The 19,641-nt window shown below is 36.9% G+C and overlaps 1 protein-coding gene and 1 long non-coding RNA gene across 2 annotated transcripts in view; one reads left to right on the top strand and one right to left on the bottom strand.

The window, feature by feature from the left end:
- Window positions 1-19,641, top strand: part of LOC145329297 (transient receptor potential cation channel subfamily M member-like 2) — a 53,420-nt gene that overhangs the window by 33,239 nt on the left and 540 nt on the right. Inside the window, exons 7-10 of the mRNA XM_080173360.1 lie at window positions 1,233-1,321; window positions 1,853-1,916; window positions 18,504-18,583; window positions 18,670-18,722. Of these exons, the coding sequence (XP_080029486.1) occupies window positions 1,233-1,321; window positions 1,853-1,916; window positions 18,504-18,583; window positions 18,670-18,722 (286 nt within the window). The remainder of the gene's footprint in view (window positions 1-1,232; window positions 1,322-1,852; window positions 1,917-18,503; window positions 18,584-18,669; window positions 18,723-19,641) is intronic.
- LOC145317259 (uncharacterized) lies at window positions 15,023-15,464 on the bottom strand. The gene is made up of 2 exons (XR_013878955.1): window positions 15,363-15,464; window positions 15,023-15,061 (listed from the first exon to the last, which is right to left on the bottom strand). It is a non-coding gene; the product is annotated as an uncharacterized LOC145317259 (long non-coding RNA).

Below are 19,641 nucleotides of genomic sequence, written 5' to 3'. Positions count from 1 at the left end.
CCTGGTTGTGCCTAATTGATTGCTAAATATTTTAAAGGGAGAATATAGGTTGAATATGATATGGGCTCAAAATGTAGGTGCAATTCTATACTTTTAGAATATCTATGCCAAATTTTAAAATTCAAAAAAATCCTTAAGTAGATATTGCAATTTTAGTTAAAAACTGAACATATGATTTGTGACATTTTAACCATTGTAAGACTTTTTTTTAACTATTTTTTAAAAGTTTAATTGATTATTTTATTGGCATGCATCTTATATGATAATTTAAATGTTTATTTTTTTAATTATTAGCTATTTTATTCAGTTTTTAAATTGCGTATAAGATTTTGACATCATAGTTTCCTTTGCGTAATGAGCGGGATAAATATGAGTTTTAATATTTATTTACTATTCAAATATCTAAGATTTAGAATTTATTTTCTCTTAATATATTTACCCTTATTTACCAATAAAATAAAGCAACTTTTAGCAGAAAAATGAATATTCTATTAATAAAATACTTTTTGTAATTAATAGTTTCCCTGTGTATATTGCTTTCCCCTTGTCTCCACCTCCCTTCTCCCTTTCCCTATTCTCTGCCTCTAAAAAGAGATGGGGGGGCGGGGTTGAGGGGAGTAAAAATGAGTATGGGGGGGCCCCTATACTCTTTTTTTGGGAGCCATGTATTCTCAATATAAACTATTTAAAAACACATCTCTGCTTTTTTAACTTCAATCATATGATTATGGGGGGATCAATTTTCTCCGTAATTATTTTCCTAATATTTAATATTAATATTTTCCTAAATAATCAGATATGTTTGATTAGATTTTCAGTAATGTCTAGGAAGTTTTTTTCCAGAAACCTTTTTATAATTTATTAGTACTGCAATATAACAACAGTATTTGTGCAACCTCTACTCGCATCCTGTTGTGATTTTGAGGTTTTGAATATTTTAGGGAACCACTCTTCTGACGCATTTGCGAGTTTGCCAGGTTTTTGGCCATATATGGCCTTATCCAGTGGAATATCTTTATTTCTTTGAGTTATTCATAAATTATATACTAGCATGTTTGAAATAAAATGATATCATATTGAATCTATATTCGCCTTTAATACAAAATTAATTATGTTAATTGGTATTCTTGTAACTTATGCTTGCAATCACACTTGTTAAATGCACGTTATGCAACTATTTCTTTAATATTATTAGTGCAAAGCCTTACATTAAGTTATTTGTAATTTGCTAGGCATCAGAAGAAGATGGACAACAAAGTGAAAGACTGATAAGAATTGAACAACAACTGGAAAACATCTTTGAATATCAACGGAATAATATGTAAAATTAAACAAATAAGAATGATAACATCAACATGTAGCGAAGCACCAGAAAACCATGAATGGACAAACGGACAAACTAGATTTTATATTAGATATATGTTCAGATGACAAAAAATAAAAGTGAGAATGAAATAAATCCTTTTTTTAAAATAGAAGCTGAGAAAATCACGATTTCCCTTTAACGTTTCTAACGGACGGATGTACATTTATAATTATAGAGTAGCTTCGCTACCAATAACCTTTATTATTAGTAATTAAAATTGAGAACTGTTTTCAATTTAGTGCTCAAAAAGATAAGTTAGCTGTTTTTATTTAAAATTGTGACCGTATTAATAAAAGTTTTGGAACAATATTGTGCCAATTATGTGTAAGCCATGACGGCATTAGTAGACTTTGATAAATTCGAAAACATCATCCTTGATCAATGACCATTTCTATCTTATATTTAATTTTTAGTAGACGTAAACCAATGAATAAATATGTCGTATAAACATGTTCAATTTTGGCGGCTGATAAAAATATTTTCTAGGTCAGAAAACGGAAGAAAAATCGGCAACAAGAATTCCGAATCTGACTATCAAATTGTAGAAAAGGTACAATCTTATTAAAGGACGCCTGCATGAAATACCACGCTTTAACTGCTGAAAGACTCCCACAAGTAGATCCAATACCCCAAATTTAAAGCCTTCAGCTTCAATAACAAAAAAGTTCAAGGCATTTCAAAATTGCATTTTATGTACAATGAAAATTTTGAAAGATTTACAATGCTTAAAAGAAAAAAAAATTTTAAATTACGTCGCCTAGACACAAAATTATAACCTTATCTTTGTCAGAAATTTAGATTGCAGGTAACTGATTACATTTTTACAATAAAAACACCACATTTCATATTCAAAATCTATGAAAAAAAATTCGATTTAAATTGCATTTGTAAATGAAAATCATAGCGGAAACAAAGGGGAAAACTAACACAAGCTCAGCTGTGATTGGTTGCTTAGCTGATTCAGCCTTCTGTTGGGCTTCAGTACACTCGGTACAACGCAAGTCAAACCTAATTTTTTTAATGATTTTGACTATAAAAATGGGTATTTTTATTGTAAAAATATAATTAGTTACTGGCAACCTAAATTTATGACAAAAATAAGCTTATAATTTTGTTTCTAGGCCACGTAGTTTAATTTCAAAATTTCTAACATTAGCATTGAGATTCTTTCAAACTTTTCATTGTACATAAAATGTCATTTTAAAATGCCTAGAACTTTTTTGTTATAGAAGCTGAAGGCTTCAAATTTGGGGTATTTGGTCTACTTGTGGCAGTCTTTCAGCAGTTAAAGCGTGGTATTTCTTGCAGGCTTCCTTTAAGGTTTCATTAATAAAGAGAGGGGTAGGTTTCTGGTAGAATCCAAAAAAGGTGTGTGTTTTAAGGCTTAAAAATAGTAGCAGAACGATAATATTCACTAAATATGTGTATTTCTTATTGAAAAGAACTATAGACAAAAATTTTTAACATAAATTTTTATCGTTCTACTACTGTTTTTAACTTATAACACATAACTTTTATGGATTTTACCCGAAACCTACCCCTCTCTTTTAAAAAAAAGTATTTTTGAAGACTTTATTAAGATTAAAGGGGTAGTTTCAAGAAATGCATTTGAACTTAATTTAGTGAACCGCATATTTTTTGCTAGACTTGAAAATCGTCTTTTTGTGATATATGCAATTTCAAATATATGCCATATACATTACCCCGTCCCGGATTTGAAAAATTTTGTTAAAATTTTTGCCCCCAGCCAAAATATGGTTGATTTATGCATAAAAATGACCCATGCAAAACATTTTTTCTGTAATGCAAAAATTGCGACGGTACAAGCACTGCAAAGTTTTTAAAATCTGCAAAAAACCCTGTTTTTATGGCTTTTTTGGGGCTTTTGTACCATCCCAATTTTAAAGATTTTTACAAAATTTCAATTCAAGTGTGTTGATATATACCTGAAATTTAACAAAAAAAATGGGGGCAGTCTCAATTATAACATATGAAGGTGTAGCAAGTAATCTTCCAAATACAAAATTGTCAAATTGCATACATATATGATAGGATTGGGCCGGATACTTTTTTGGACGGATACTGTATATCTGGCTGATTTATAATGCTGGATATCCGGCAAATATATGTTATTTGGCCGGATATCCAGTTATTCGACCAGATATCCGGTTTTTGGCCGGATATCCGGTTACTTGGCCGGATATCCGGTTATCCGGCCAGATATCCGGTTATTCGGCCGATGTTCTTTTATTCGGCCAGATATCCGGTAATTTGCCATATAACGATTATCTGTCATTAGAAATCAACCGGATATCCGGTATCCAGCCAAAAAAGTATCGGCCCAACCCTATTATATATGTATGCAATTGTTTCTTCTTTACAGTAAAGTTTCTGATAGATCCAGGTAATGTTTCAGTTATTACCACTTAAATAAAATTAGAGGATCGACCCTTCTCTCAGGTGCCCAAGAGTCCTTTAGGAGCGTTACCGCTAGAAAGTACTATAGAGAAGCTCTTCGTGAAAATTAGATAATTTTTAACATTATCTTTTTATGTGCATGTCATTATTCATTGTTTATCTCTGTTAATTTTGTATTGACTTAATGGAAAGAACTGTCTTAGCTTATAAAAAGATGTTTGGTGCTTTCCCTCCAAGTATCTTTTGATCCCTAACAACCCCTCCCTCCTTATATTAACTTGCAAGGGTCCATGGTACCCAATATAAACTATCCTAACCTGACCTTATATAATTAAGAAACAAACTAGAAAGTATCCCTTCCTTTTTTCAAGGTCGGGAGATGGAGGGGGGGGGGGGTATGTGCTCGACTTGGCACTTGTGAAACTGGCAATAATTTGCATTAAACTTACGTCTTCAATATATCAAAACCTAAAGCTATAAAGCAGAAGTACCGATTGCAGAGTTGCTTCACTTTCTAAACCCTAAATGTTACAGGAATCATCAACCAAAGTTTTCAATCAAAAAATTTCAACTTGCTTAGATTAAATAAAAGAGCTAACCTTTACGGAGTTCGTTCAGACTCATATTATATAAAAGATTTGCATTTATTAAATATCAGAAATAGATGGGACAAAATAGGCCGTTTAATACACTAGTCCCAAAAGTTTGAAAATAACCTTTTCTTATTCGTTGACTTAAAAACTTTGGGGACTTTCAATAAATTTTGATGGATTGGTTTATCAATTTGAGTGTTCAATCGTTTCTACCACTAATTTTAATCTACAGAAGGGTTAATTTTGTGTTTTATTAATGGGGATGTACATCAATTCATTAGCCATAGTCCGATCCCTTAGATCCTTCAGTAACATGTTATTTCTTGTTATGTAATAAAAATGAAAGTTATTATACGACTTTGGGTACAGGGATCTAGAGGGATAAGACAATGGCTGATAAATTTATTTGTATATCCCATGATGATACACAATCTGACCCTTTTTTGTTGATTACATAGTGGTTGAAACGTTTGATCACTAAACCTAATGAACCAACCAATTAAAATTCAATAAAAGTCTCCAAAGTTGTTGAGCCAATAAATAAAAAAATGTTATTATAAACCCTCCGGGACTCGTATAGTTCAGGGAGGGAGGGGACATTGAGCTGTTTATTAAATTAGTCCCCAAAGTCTTATAACGGTGTTTTCTTACATTTGGGTTAAAACATTGGGGAAATTCAATAAATTTTATTTGGTTGATTTATTAAGTTGAGTGTTTAAAAGAAGGGATAATTTTTTGTATCATTATTAGGGATGTACATCAATTTATTAGACATTGTCTTATCCCTTTAGATTCTTGAATAACTTTGGGTACAGGGATCTAGATAGAGAAGACAATGGCTGATAAATGGACGTGTATACCCCATGATTATACACAAACTTACCCTTTCTGTTGATTACAATATGTGGTTGGAACGTCTTATTAAACTAGCTCTGCCTCCCTAGTTATTATGAGACTTTTGGTACACTATGGTATAACTCAGAGAGGGAGGGGAAATTGGACTGTTTATTTCACTTGTCCCCAAAGTTTTATAATTGTTTTTCTAATTCATTAGGTTAACAACTTTTGAGAATTTTATTGAATTTTGATTGGTTGGTTCATTAAGTTAAGTTTATAAACGTTTCAACCACTAAGATTAATCTACAGAAGGGATAATTTTCATACTTATAAAATAGAGGTAGGCCGGATACTTTTTTGGCCGGATACCGGATATCCGGCCGAATAACCAGATATCCGGCAAAATTACCGGATATTTGCTAGATATCTGGCCAGATGCCAGATATCTGGAATTATAAATCAGCCAGATATCCAATATCTGTCCAAAAAAGTATCTGGCCCAACCCTATTATACAGGGTGGGGCAAATAAGACCGGACAAACTTTAAACGGCCATAGCGTCAAAACTACTTGACCAATCAGGACGTTTGAACCCACTATAAAAAGCTTAGGTAATTACCTTTTAGCACAAAAAAATCTTTGGACGAAGATTGGCTCGTACTCCGAGCTGGCCGCGCTTATGTTCAACAAGGCAGATTCGAAATGCGCCGGTGGAATAATCTGGATTCTAGACTAGTACCCACTAAATCGGATCTCAGCCCATCTGTAGATGAGGTAGAGTTATGCAACTTGCTGGGGATACTGTTAGATACATAAATAAGACACTAGAAAAGACTAGAGCTCTCTATCTAAAGTGGCTTAGCTGTTGTACTCAGGCAAAGTGAAACGTGGCAGATTTTAAGATGTCAAAAATTGTTTGAAATCGTGAAAATTTCTCGGTTCTCGACGTTAGAGACCCATATGGAACTTAAAAACTCACTTTAGACTATGAATTGCGCTGACAACCCTAGCTGAATTTTCATGTCATTTCCAAAAAGGTATAGAACGTCGTTTCAGCTCAACTGTGGTCCAAACTGTGTCAAAGGGTAGCGTTAAAGTTTGGTAAATTTGGATCCTGCGGTTACTCACGTTCTAAAGGAAATGGGGCCTCCCAGCAGCCCGATCTTAATTCAATAGACTTTTGGGCCTGGGGCTACTTTGAAGCATGCACCAATAGACGTGCCTATACAATAAAGACCTCCCTCATTGCCACCATCAAGGAGAAATTCGCCAGCTTGGATAAGGACATGGTGACCAGGGCCTGCGGGCGGTTTAGGCGGCGGGTTAAGGCGGTGATTGAGGCTGGCGGCGATTTTATTGAATAATCTAATAGTCATATACCTAATTTGCTTGCCAGTTTTTAAAATTCAATAAAATCTTTAAAATTGACGATTTTATGTTCATTTGTTTAGAAGTTAGAATTTGTCCGGTCTTATTTGCCCCACCCTTTATATGTATGCAATTTGACAATTTTGTATTTGGAAGATTACTTGCTACACCTTCATATGTTATAATTGAGACTGCCCCCATTTTTTTTGTTAAATTTCAGGTATATATCAACACACTTGAATTGAAATTTTGTAAAAATCTTTAAAATTTGGATGGTACAAAAGCCCCAAAAAAGCCATAAAAACAGGTTATTTTGCAGATTTTAAAAACTTTGCAGTGCTTGTACCATCGCAATTTTTGCATTACAGAAAAAATGTTTTGCATGGGTCATTTTTATGCATAAATCAACCATATTTTGGCTGGGGGCAAAAATTTTAACAAAATTTTTCAAATCCGGGACGGGGTAATATACATCTACAAATTAAAATTATTGTTTGAAAAGTTTGAACGCTGTTTTTTAAACTAAACATAACAAGGATGACAACATCCATAAAAGCGAAGCACTGAAACGGTAGGACAAACGGACATTAACACTTGTATAGTGTCTGAACAGAATAATCAGAATATAAAAGTATCGAAAGAGTCAAAGCAAAATTTAAGTAAATTTGTTGGAAAACTGCTTGATACAGGATAATGTTTATGGACATATTTACATTTTTAGGACTTGATTATAGAGTTGCTTCGCTTAAATATTGTTCCTTGTTGTCCCTGTCTCAACCATGACACTTTGGTTGAGCTTGGACTTCCGAATTAGCGGGAAGTTCACGAGATCAGTTGGCGAACATACAAAACCCCCAATACCAGGAACCATCAAGTTTCAACAGCAGGTTTGAATATAGATTTATTGATGAAATTATTTCAAAAGACCTGAAATTACAAGATCAATTAATAAACAGAATAAAATATTATTCGTTATCTTAAAACTTTGAGCACTAAAAAAATCTTTTTCTTTTCTTATGGTTAAAGAATCTTTGGAAACTTTGGCTTTAAAGGAAAATTATTTGGTTTAATAAATCATTGTTAAATGCAACAATAAGGCACATAAAAATTACTAAAACATATATTAATCATAATTAAGTTTCATGCTTAGCTGGCTAAGCCTTTTTTTTTAAAACTACATATAATCGTCCTATACACCATACTTCTTAATCAAATTAACAAATTCTACCTGAAGCTCTTATGGTTTCAAATCCCTGATATACTAGGGTAGTTCACACTCAATGAGACCAATGATAGGCCCAATTTTGTTCTCCGCAATCTTCACACTCTCATATCTTATTCAAAAGTAAAGAACGTGCGCTTCAAAATAAACAAACACTCTATGCCGCGCCACATTATGAAAGGAAAGCCCTAAAAGACGACATTTGCGCTTTGTTTTTGGTTTAATGATAAGGAATTTAATTTCGAACTTGATAAACACAAAGCTTCCTCGAAAAGAGGTTAAGACACACCCCCCGTTTGAAAGTCAAATTAACTTCCTTAACGAGATTCAAGGTTTTTTTCGCGCTGAGCACTAGCAACATTTCTCACTAAACTCAACTCACCATAATCACATGAGAATGGCCACATCCCGAAAACGTGACAATTTTGCTCCTAACTAAATGAAACCCCGTGAAATGCATACACAATATTATACTCCTCACTAGGACTCATAATACCTCACATTTTAGGATAGAAGGATGGGGATTGGTTTGTACCATACAACATTCCATGCACATGACAATCACAAGATCACATACACAATCCTAAAATGGATAATCCTATTAATCATGATGTTGTAAATATAACAACTATACTAAATAATCATTTCATAATCAATAGGTAATAAATCATTATTAATAAATCAATAAGTACCTACGAAATCAGGTTGAAATGTAAATGTAAACAATAATGGTAAAAATAAAACGAAATAAATCTTAGACAAGAAAATTAAGATTTATAGGTACTTAAAACTAAATTTGTTAAGCATCAAAAAGAGTAGTAAGAAAAAATTTTTCAAAATCCTTGGGCAGAAAGTTTTTCAAACCTAATGAATAAGAACTGTAATATCTTAATCAACAATAAAACTTTTTAATACTTAAAGAATAGCAAAATAATAATATCTTCTTTAGAATTTTCATCGGAATTATAAAAAAATACCAATTTTTCTTTTTTAAAAAAATATGAGACTTTAAATATGAATTTTCAATCATTCCTTGATCTGAATAAAAATGTTTTACTTGATTGAAATTCATATATAATTTTTAAAAAATTCTGCTAAAAAATACTTGATTTTTTTTCTTAGAATAAATATCGAATCACGCAACCTCGACACATTTATTCCTTTTTGTTAAACTTTTCAGGTAAGTTTTAAAATGAATTGTACTTTTGAAAAGAAATTAAACTCAATAAAATTAAATTTGAGCATATGAAATAGAAGAATATTTAATCGCATTTCATTTGATTCTTATTTTAGGCATAAAAATAGGCATATGAAAAATGTGGCTTTTTACTAAAAAAAAAAACTCAATTTCCATAAAATAAGAATCAATTATTAATCATAATTTTTAACAACTGCCTGACTGATACAGCATGTTCTTCTAGGGGAGATTTATCTGTCAGTCTGAACAAGACTCTTGCCGTCTTTCTTCCATCCTCAATTCTCGTCACTCGGCCCATCCTCAAACATCTCATCAGCGGATTGGTACTCGTAACCAGAACTACATCTCCATCAGCTAGTGGCTCTGCCATCTCATCCTTCCACTTGGACATCCGTAATATCTTCGGTAGGATCTCCTGGCGGTAGGCAGTCCAAAACTGGGCAGATAAATCTTCCAACAACTTCAACCTGGAGGAAATTTGGTCCTCCGGTTTCATCGCCACATTGCACAACGGCTGGCGGTCAACATTTCCCAGCAGCTGGCCAGGGGTAATCAGCCGCCAATTCTCCACGTCGTTTGCAGCTTCAATCGTCAGTGGTCTGCTATTCATAATTTTGCTGACCTCCGCCAACAGCACCAGGAGCTCGTTGAAATTAACAGAACTGTTCACCAACTTCTTGGACAGCAATCTCTTGGTTAATCCCACCATTTTCTCAGCCTGCCCAATATAATGGTGGGCTCGGGCCGGGATCTGAGACCAAGAAAACTCTACCTGGCTGCCCAACTTCTGCTCTAAAACCTTGCGAGCACCGGATAATTGTGTGCCCATGTCGCTTACTATGATCTTCGGCAGACAATGAACAGCTTCCAACTTGCGCAGGGACAACAGGATACTGCTGGTATCATACTTTTCCAAGGCATCTAACCACAACGCCCCTGAGAATCTGCAGACCACCACGAACACCCACACCTTCTTCGTTGCTGTCTGACTCCTCGTTTTGGCGGCAGCTCTCCTCGTAACCAGCGGACCCATCAGGTCGACTTGCACAGCTTCAAAAGGCCTGCTCGGGACCAACTTGTCAGGTAACACCTCCTTCATGGTAGCACGACATTCCTTAGCCCTCTCAACACTGCAGGGCCAACACTTCTTCACTTCCATGATGGCCAACCTCCTTGCCTTCACAATCCAGCACCAACGGCGGCTCTCAGCTAAAGTTCCACGGACACCAGAGTGAAGCTCAACATGCGCTTCTCTCATAAAAACAGCAGCTAACCAATTACCAGGCTCCAAAATTATTAAACCTGGCATGTCTTCAAATATCATTTTACGGCCGCCAGTAATGGCGTCAATGACTGGCTGTCCACGACCAACCATCTTAAGAATCCTCATCTCCCTGGTCACATACTTTCCACCGGGACCAACGACAGGCCAGGTCAATGATACTTCATGCACTAATGGATTTAATGACGCATAATTGCCTTTAGCATCATTTATCCACTCATCCTCTTGGCTTCGTGACACAATGAAAAGTTCCGCCGCCGCCATAAAATTGTACAAAGACGGCTTGTACACAGAATCTGCGGCTGCTACATGACTACCAGCGGCTGTAGCCTTACCTTCTTGTCTGCTCTTTAGCTTCTTCAACCAGGTGTTCGCAACTTGCAGGACAGCTGCCATAATACGTTTGGCCTGTCCAAATGATCTCCTGTGCTTAAACCTAAAGACATCTTCAGCGGCTTCTCCGGCAACTTTCATTGAACATAACTTAACCATTTTGGTATTCAACTCCTCTGGGGGTAAAACTTGCTTGACTTCTTCGGCAGTTTTCACCGGCCACGCACTTTCATCCTGGCGCAACCATTCTGGGCCCAATCTGTACCTGGAACCTGGTCCCAAATCTGATACTTTACAGGTGCTTCTGGTGCCCAAATCTGCAACGTTTTGCGTCCCCGGGACCCACCTCCAGTCATCCTTGTTGGTCGCAGATTGAATTTCTCCAATACGATGAGAATTAAATGTGTTCAACATAGCACTGTTGGAAACTATTTGTGATAAAACACACGATGAATCAGTAAAATACATCACTCTGATAACATCAAAGGGCAGGGCATCTCTGACGGACTTTGCCAACCTTGTGGACATCTGGCACCCCATCAACTCAAGGCGTGGAATTGACTCACACTTGACCGGCGCAACTCTTGACTTGGTGGCTAGCAGAAACGTTTCAAATCCTTGTCTAGTTGGCCACCTCAAATATGCATTAGATGCATAAGCCTCTGATGACCCATCCGAAAACATCATCAAGGATGGAAGGCCAGTTGGTTCATCCGGGACCACACAACGGTCAAACTCCAATTTAGCGACCTCAGCTCTGTCCTCCAGCGACTGAACAAGTTCATCCCGTAGACTTTTTGGAATGAAATCTTGCCAGCCCAAATTCAGCAAACAGGTTTTCCGCAGGACAAGTTTAATTCTCAACAGAATAGGGCTGCAAAGCCCGATCGGGTCAAAGGTTTGGGCGGCGAACCTGTGGACCATCTTCTTCGTCAGATTCTCGTCCAAGGCATCCTGGAGGTTGTACAAATCAGCATCCTCTTTCACCTTCCTTCCCTTGACTTTACCATCTTGGTTGACTCTTGTGGCAATGGACAACACATCGGTGGCTGGCTTCCATATCAGCCCGAGAACCTTGGTATGCTGGCAATCATCTCCAGAATAAATGACTTGTTTGAAGGAAAAACTACCTTTGCCGATAATCCTGTCGGCCTCTTTCATCATCTCCTTGGCTTCTGGCTTCGATCCTGCTCCCGAAATAACGTCGTCTATGAAGCTGTGCTTCTCAAGCTTGACTGCAACTGGAATTTGAGGTAACTTGAACTCCTCATCAGGGTAGGTAGGTATTTGTGGCTCCTTCCATAATTCAGGTTTGGCAACAATTTCACTACCGTTTATTTGTCCCTCTCCATACATCTCCTTGACCTCTGCTTCACTCTTTCCGCCGAACAGGCGGGACGTCAACTTCAGGGCTGTAACTGCCAAATTTCCCGCAGCTAACTCGCCGAAATTTACAACTTTGGTCAGGTAAATTTCAAGTGGACCATCTGGCGTCGGGGAAAATAAAACTCTCTTCATCTGGCTGTCGAACTCTGTGGCCAGGATGGAGTTATAAAACTTGGAGATATCCGCGGTTATACCAACCTTGTAACCGCGGAAAAGCATCAAATGATAAAAAATCTTCTGCATTGGCGGCGGGCCTCCCAGCATTATGTTATTAAAACTGGTACCCTTGAACGTCAGAGAACTATTTGCACACAATCGCATGGGTGTGGAACTTGAATCCTCCTTGAAAGCAACCACTATTGATGAACAAGACTTAGGTCCTTCATACTGCAACTCTTCAGGCGTGGCTTTTTGGAAAACGCCTCTTCTTATGGCGTCGTTGAATACCTCCACATACATTCCATAGGTACCTTCCTTGACCATCCTGGCACGATCCTTTTCAGCAATTTTGCGGGCTAAACTCTCATTGTAGGGTAAAGTGTGAGGATCTTCAATATAAGCATATTGACCTGTCCACTTGTTGGACTGCAAGTCTAGTGTTAAACCTGCCTCAATTATCCTCTGCCTCTCACGCTGGTCCCAGGTAGTGCCGTCGGCCATAGCCTTGCACTCTTGACAAGCAGTACATCCTGGACAAAGTGCCTGCGGCTGTATGCCAAACGATTCAGACGTCAGAAAGTCTGGCAAAGTGCCTCCACTGACACTGACAGCCTTATAAGCCGACTTTTGATCTCCAGCTCCACCATCAGCACTCGTACAGATAAAACCACTACCAAAAATGGTTCGCCACAACATAGACTGGCCCACTTTCTGGTAGGTTGAAGGAAACACGTCAGGATGTGTATTTCCAATGATGATATCTAAGCCTCCACTAATATATGTAAACCTTTCTGGCGGCATTTTAAATATCTCGGCGGCAGTTTCGGGGTGGACCGAGCGCATCTCGTTGGCCCCGCCGAGGGTAGGCATGACAGCTGCCTCAAACTCCCTCAGATTGCCGTCCCTATCCTTCAGATAAAACACAACATTGCGGCAGGAAGACTCACTGCCATCAGCTACAGAAATAGTTGTATATCTGCCAGTAGATTTCAGCTTCAACTTGTTGGATACCTTCTCAGACACAAGTGGCAAATTTGCCCCGGAGTCAAACATTACCGTGGCGTGGCAGGTGCCGCCGCCAGGTGCTACAACAGGAACTAACTGAAGTAAGAAGGTACAGGGGCTGGGTGCAGAACTTGACTTGTAAACTGTATTCACACCAGCACTAGCCTCATGGAGTAACCTGGAATGGTATCTGTCGCAATTATTGGTACCACAAACACCAAGCTTATCAGACTTATTACACTTGTCAGCAGTATGGCCGTCACACAAGCAGAGTTCACATAACTTCTTCTGCTGAACAACTTTCTTCCGGTCAACCACATCCATCTTCTTAAACGTGAGGCAACGGAAAATCGGGTGTTTCTCCTTGCAGCTCTCCACAGGACATGCACTGTTCCACTTGGAAGCCTTGCCCTTTCCAGCCTTTCCATTCTTATCGTCGCTGCGGCCAGATACTTGCGCGGCGGCAGCTCTATCACGATTTCTCTTGCCGGCGCCACTATCATAGGACATATCACCGGCCAACATGGCACCTCTGGTCCTCTCCAGCAGTTCAACAATCTTCGGGATGTTTGGTTGGTTCATGCTACCAAGCTCCATCATAATTTTGTCCCTCAAATTTTCAGGGCACTTGTCTTTAAAAATATGAATGAGAGTTAGGTGGTTGTAATCCTTAGCTGCAGAACCAACGATGGCTTCTACCTCCTGCATCATGCTCTTGAAGGTAGCAATTGCGCTAACCACGTCCACAGGTTTATCCACAGGTTTCATCTTGTTCAACTTAGTTAAAATCCTCATGAACCGGCGAGTGTTTGATAAAAACATCTGGTCAAGAAACGCCCATTGTTCATTGTGATCTCTAATCGCTGACACTTGCTTGCGTAGTTCCGGGTTGGTTATCACCTTCTCCATACACAACATCAGACTTAACCTCTGGTCAGCAAATCCATAACCAGAGCATAGATCCTTAAAGACCTGTTTAAAGTTTGGGTAATCCGTGTCAGTACCGTCGAACGACGGCAACAAACTGTTGTCCCAGCGCCCATACTGCGGGTTGGAACTCCGAATATCCACAGCAGACATACTTCTGGAGAGCATGGCAGGTGTCCCACTCTCATCCAGATTAGATGAACGACGTTCCATCTCTCTAAGCCTTCGGTACATATCACGTACTTCTTGGCGCAACTCCACGGAAATTTTAAGCACTCCCATGTCCATCTTCACCTTCTCAATGACGTCAAGGTTCCTGGCGACAGTGCTTGACCTCGCGTCATCTGAATCATTGTCAAGCCAGTACAGAATTTTTGTACACTGCTCCAACGACGCATAAACTTTATCTGCAACAGTTTTCTGCTCACTAGCTTCATCCAAGTCACGCTTGAACTCGCGCAGCTCACTAGTCTCCACGGCAGGTTTTAGACTTTTTATTAGGTCAGATTGGTCCTTGACCTCACTAAAAATGTCACGAATTGATTTTACATTCACATTTTCACATGAACTAAAACTTTGGCAGGCTTTTAGATTGTCATAAAACAATTTTAACTGTTCATCAAAAACTTCTAGCCTTTCACTGCCAATAGCGATTGCTCGCTCAATTTTCTGCTTTTTGGTTAGTGGCATATTGATTCACTAGGTACTTATTTCACAGAAAAATTGTCACAGTTTATTGCATCAATAATTCACTAGATGCTATTGATCTCTTGATGAATGCTAACGCCTATTCATCAGATATTTTGAAATTGTCTCAACCATGACACTTTGGTTGAGCTTGGACTTCCGAATTAGCGGGAAGTTCACGAGATCAGTTGGCGAACATACAAAACCCCCAATACCAGGAACCATCAAGTTTCAACAGCAGGTTTGAATATAGATTTATTGATGAAATTATTTCAAAAGACCTGAAATTACAAGATCAATTAATAAACAGAATAAAATATTATTCGTTATCTTAAAACTTTGAGCACTAAAAAAATCTTTTTCTTTTCTTATGGTTAAAGAATCTTTGGAAACTTTGGCTTTAAAGGAAAATTATTTGGTTTAATAAATCATTGTTAAATGCAACAATAAGGCACATAAAAATTACTAAAACATATATTAATCATAATTAAGTTTCATGCTTAGCTGGCTAAGCCTTTTTTTTTAAAACTACATATAATCGTCCTATACACCATACTTCTTAATCAAATTAACAAATTCTACCTGAAGCTCTTATGGTTTCAAATCCCTGATATACTAGGGTAGTTCACACTCAATGAGACCAATGATAGGCCCAATTTTGTTCTCCGCAATCTTCACACTCTCATATCTTATTCAAAAGTAAAGAACGTGCGCTTCAAAATAAACAAACACTCTATGCCGCGCCACATTATGAAAGGAAAGCCCTAAAAGACGACATTTGCGCTTTGTTTTTGGTTTAATGATAAGGAATTTAATTTCGAACTTGATAAACACAAAGCTTCCTCGAAAAGAGGTTAAGACAGTCCCAGAAATCAATATACCAAAAATCAGATCAAACGGATAATTAGATCACATAAAAGTTTGTTGTTAAAAAAGTAGAAGAATCAACATGTTTAAAATGGACGTACGGACATTCTGGTAATGATTATAGAGTTGCTACGCTTTCTAAATCGTACCTAACTACTACAGGAATCATCATGCAAAGTTTGAAATCGATAGGATAATTCTAACATGCCTAAATTAACGAATAAAAGCTATCTATCTCGGACGGACGGACGTACGGACCGACCCTAATTATAGAAAAGCTTTGCTTTTAAAAATTGTAACGAAGGGAACCAGTGGAGTGCGAACCGAAGGGGGCACTTGGGGTGATCGCGCCCCCCTAGCGCCCAAAACGCCCTCCCCCTAGCCAACGCCCCCCTGCAAATGTTGAAAAATGCCCCTTTTTGCCCCCCCCCCCTGGTGAGCAAAAATGCCCAATTTTGACCCTTCCCTTCTCCATAAAGCAAATGTTTCCAAAAGATCAAGAATAATCCAAAAAATTTTCGCGCCAACTATAAACTTACTAGCGGCTTCGCCCCTGGCATCTAGGGGCTTCGCCCTATGAAGTAATGGGAAGTCAACCCTCCTATATAGATATATTCAAAAAAAAAAAAAACTCTTTGTTAGATTACTCTGTGGTAAAATTAAACATAGGTTGTGCACAAAAATTTCAATTCGTACAAATTAAATCCAGGTTGTTTGCTGTATACACAAAAATTTCAATTCGTAAATATTAAACCTAGGTTGTTCACATACACAAAAATTAAAATTTATAAAAAAAATATTTAATTTTTTTTTTTGGAGGGGGGGGGGTTCATGGGGGCTTCGCCCCATGGTGCAGTGGGGTTCCCCCACCCCAATTACTGGTTTTGAATACGAAAGTAAAAAAAAAAAAATTTGGAAGTTGGTTTTTTTTATTTTTGGGGGGATGGGGTGTCCTACCCCCCCAAGAAAATAGCCTAAAACCACCAGAGGACCAGTAGGTATATTCCCAGAAGGGTAGAGCCCGATTTGTTCAGCAGTTACTGAGATTTTACAAAAAATGTATAAAAAAATTTTTTTGGGGGGGTGGTTTTTTTTAGTTTTTTGGGGGGTTGGGGGTGTCCCACCCCCCAAGAAAATAGCTTAAAACCACCACAGGACCAATAGGTATATGCCCTGAAAAGTAGAATCCGATCAGTTCAGTGGTTACCGAGATCTTAAGGGACAGACAGACAGACATCAAGCTACTTTGTATTATAGATATTCAATAAATCATACAATATTTGAAAATTCCCAATAATGACCAATAATTTTTTTAACTAGTGATTTTCTTCGCTTCTATAAGAGATAGATGGCAACTTTTTGACAACATTCCTATAATCAAGGAGCATAACCAACTATAAAACATCAATGGCAGCTGGACTGTCATTTAGCAGGTTTTTGGCTATTTTTATATTTTGGACCGATTTTCAAACTTTTTTTGGATAACATTATCATAATAATTTTTTCCATTGTTCTTAGCATCCAGTATTTAATTTACTTTGACTGTCGGTCTAACAGTCATCATACAAAATAAAAAAGGGTTTTGTGCTTATTTTCTCAAATAAATCTAAAATAATCATCTACGTTTTTTTGTGCTTTGCTATTTATGGATGTTGTCATCCTTGTTTAAAATACAAACTTTACTGCAAAGAAAACCCAATTTGCAGGGATTTATAGGGAAAAGACTATGGCTGATTAATTGATGTACATCCCCAAAATTAATCCTAATATATTTAGATTATAATTAGTGGATAGAACATATGGAAACTCAACTTAATTAACCAACCAATCAAAATTCAATTAAGTCCCTAAAGTTGTTGAGCCAACAAATAAAAAAATGTTTTTTTATTAAACTTTGGGGACTAGTAATATAAATAACCCAATGTCCAGTACATCCCTGCATATTTGAAAAATAAGTTGCACTTAATGCGGCCTTTTAAATGATTTTTTCTGTTTATCATACGATATATTATGTTGCTGTTTATAAAACTAAAAGATAAAAAGATACATTTTTTTTCCTAGCAATTTACATTAACAACCCTAATTAAAGCTCACAACACTATTCTTGACTTGATAAAATAACACAACTCTTGTTGTCTTTAATTGATTTTAGTTTGAAGGTGGTGTAAATTTTCTTAGTGCGCTTCGCGCACCACCCTAGCAAATCCTTGCAAACACCACTTTATAAAAGAGTGACAGATTTTTAAAATGCCATTTGAAAAGGGTGGGAGATGGTAAAAAAAAAAAAAATTAGCTATAATTCAATAATTTACCATGTCTGTCAGTCCGTAACGCTATGGGGGAAATGTGATTTTCCAAACTATTTCCAAAATGAGAGTTTTTATCTTGCCCCTCTCCTTATTCTTAAAAGTTGGGTTATCATTCTTTTGTATCATCCTCCCTCCCATGAAAAAGGAATTAATTCCATGAGGGGTGGGATTGGTAAATATTCTTTTGTTTTGCAAGATGCCTTTAAGCATAAGGTATGGGGGAGGGGGGAAGGTATTGGGAAAAGGGATGAAAGGAAGGGATGGGGAAGAAGGCCCATAATCTAGTAATTCCACCCCCTTAAAACGCCCTTGTTTAAAATAGGTATATATAATCAAAATGCCCCCTCTTAAGCAAAGTGCCCCCTAGGGGCACTTTGTTTTAGGGGGGGGGGCAAAATTTTGCAAAATGTTCAAAATGCCCCCCCCCCCAGACAAAGTGCTTCGTACGCCACTGAAGGGAACCCAAAGTTTTTAGTTTTTAGGTATAAGTTTAATTTACAATCCAATGTCTACCTCCCCAACTTATTAGATTTTTTTCTAATTACAGGAATTGAAGTCGTATTCAAATGTAGACTCAACAACAAAGAACAATGAAAAACTAACACAGGATATAAAACATCTTGAAAGGTAAAATGCTTTACAAGTCTAAAAATTAACGCTTGAATGAAATATATATTAATATGAGTTATAAAGTCATAATCTTTTATATTTAGATCCAATAAAGAACTAAAATCTCAGTTAGACAGAATGGAAAAACTCCTACATGGTAACTTTCTCAATTTTAAAACTACTGACAATTATTTACTTCACAAAAGCTCAAGAAAAAAACATTAAAAACTTCCTTATTTCTTTTTAGTAGCGAAGCTACTCTATAATTCACTTTGTCCGTCCGTCAGTCAGTCCGTAACGCTATGGGGGAAATGGGATTTACTCAGCTCCTATAAAAGATAGAATGCTGAAATTTTTTGACAACATTCCCATCATTGAGGAGCACAATTGACCATAAAACATCATTGGCGTTCGGACCGATTTTTAGCAGGTTTTAGGCTATTTTTATATTTTTTACATTTTTCTCCATATCTTCAGTGTTTATGGTCCGATTTTCAAAATTTTTTCAGTTACAGATATTAAAATTAAATTTCCCGTCGTTTAAAGGAACAACCATGAAGGCCAGACTGCCTTTTAAGCAGGTTTTAGGCTATTTTTATATTTTTCACATTTTTCTCCATATCTTCAGTGTTTATGGTCCGATTTTCAAAATTTTTTTAGTTATAGATATCAAAATTAAATTTCCCGTCTTTTAAAGAAAACAATCATGACGGCCAGACTGCCTTTTTAGCAGGTTTTAGGCTGTTTTTTTTATATATTTAACATTTTTCTCCATATCTTCAGTGTTTATAGTCAGATTTTCAAAATTTTTCAGTTATAGATATCAAAATTAAATTTCCCGTCTTTTAAACAAAGTAACCATGACGGCCAGACTGCCTTTTTGGCAGGTTTTAGGCTATTTTTATATATTTAACACTTTTTTACATATCTTCAGTGTATATGGTCCGATTTTCCAAATTTTTTAAGTTAAGGATTTAAAAATTAAATTTTTTGTCGTTTTAATAAAACAACCATGACGGCCAGACTGCCTTTTATCAGGTTTTTGGCTATTTTTATATGTTTTACATTTTTCCCCA

Source organism: Acartia tonsa, chromosome 1 (genome assembly GCF_053477335.1).
Source record: "Acartia tonsa isolate MP-2025a chromosome 1, ASM5347733v1, whole genome shotgun sequence".
Taxonomy (NCBI): Eukaryota; Metazoa; Arthropoda; class Copepoda; order Calanoida; family Acartiidae; genus Acartia; species Acartia tonsa.
Note: the sequence above shows the minus strand (reverse complement) of the source record. Positions and strands in the feature narration are given on the sequence as shown.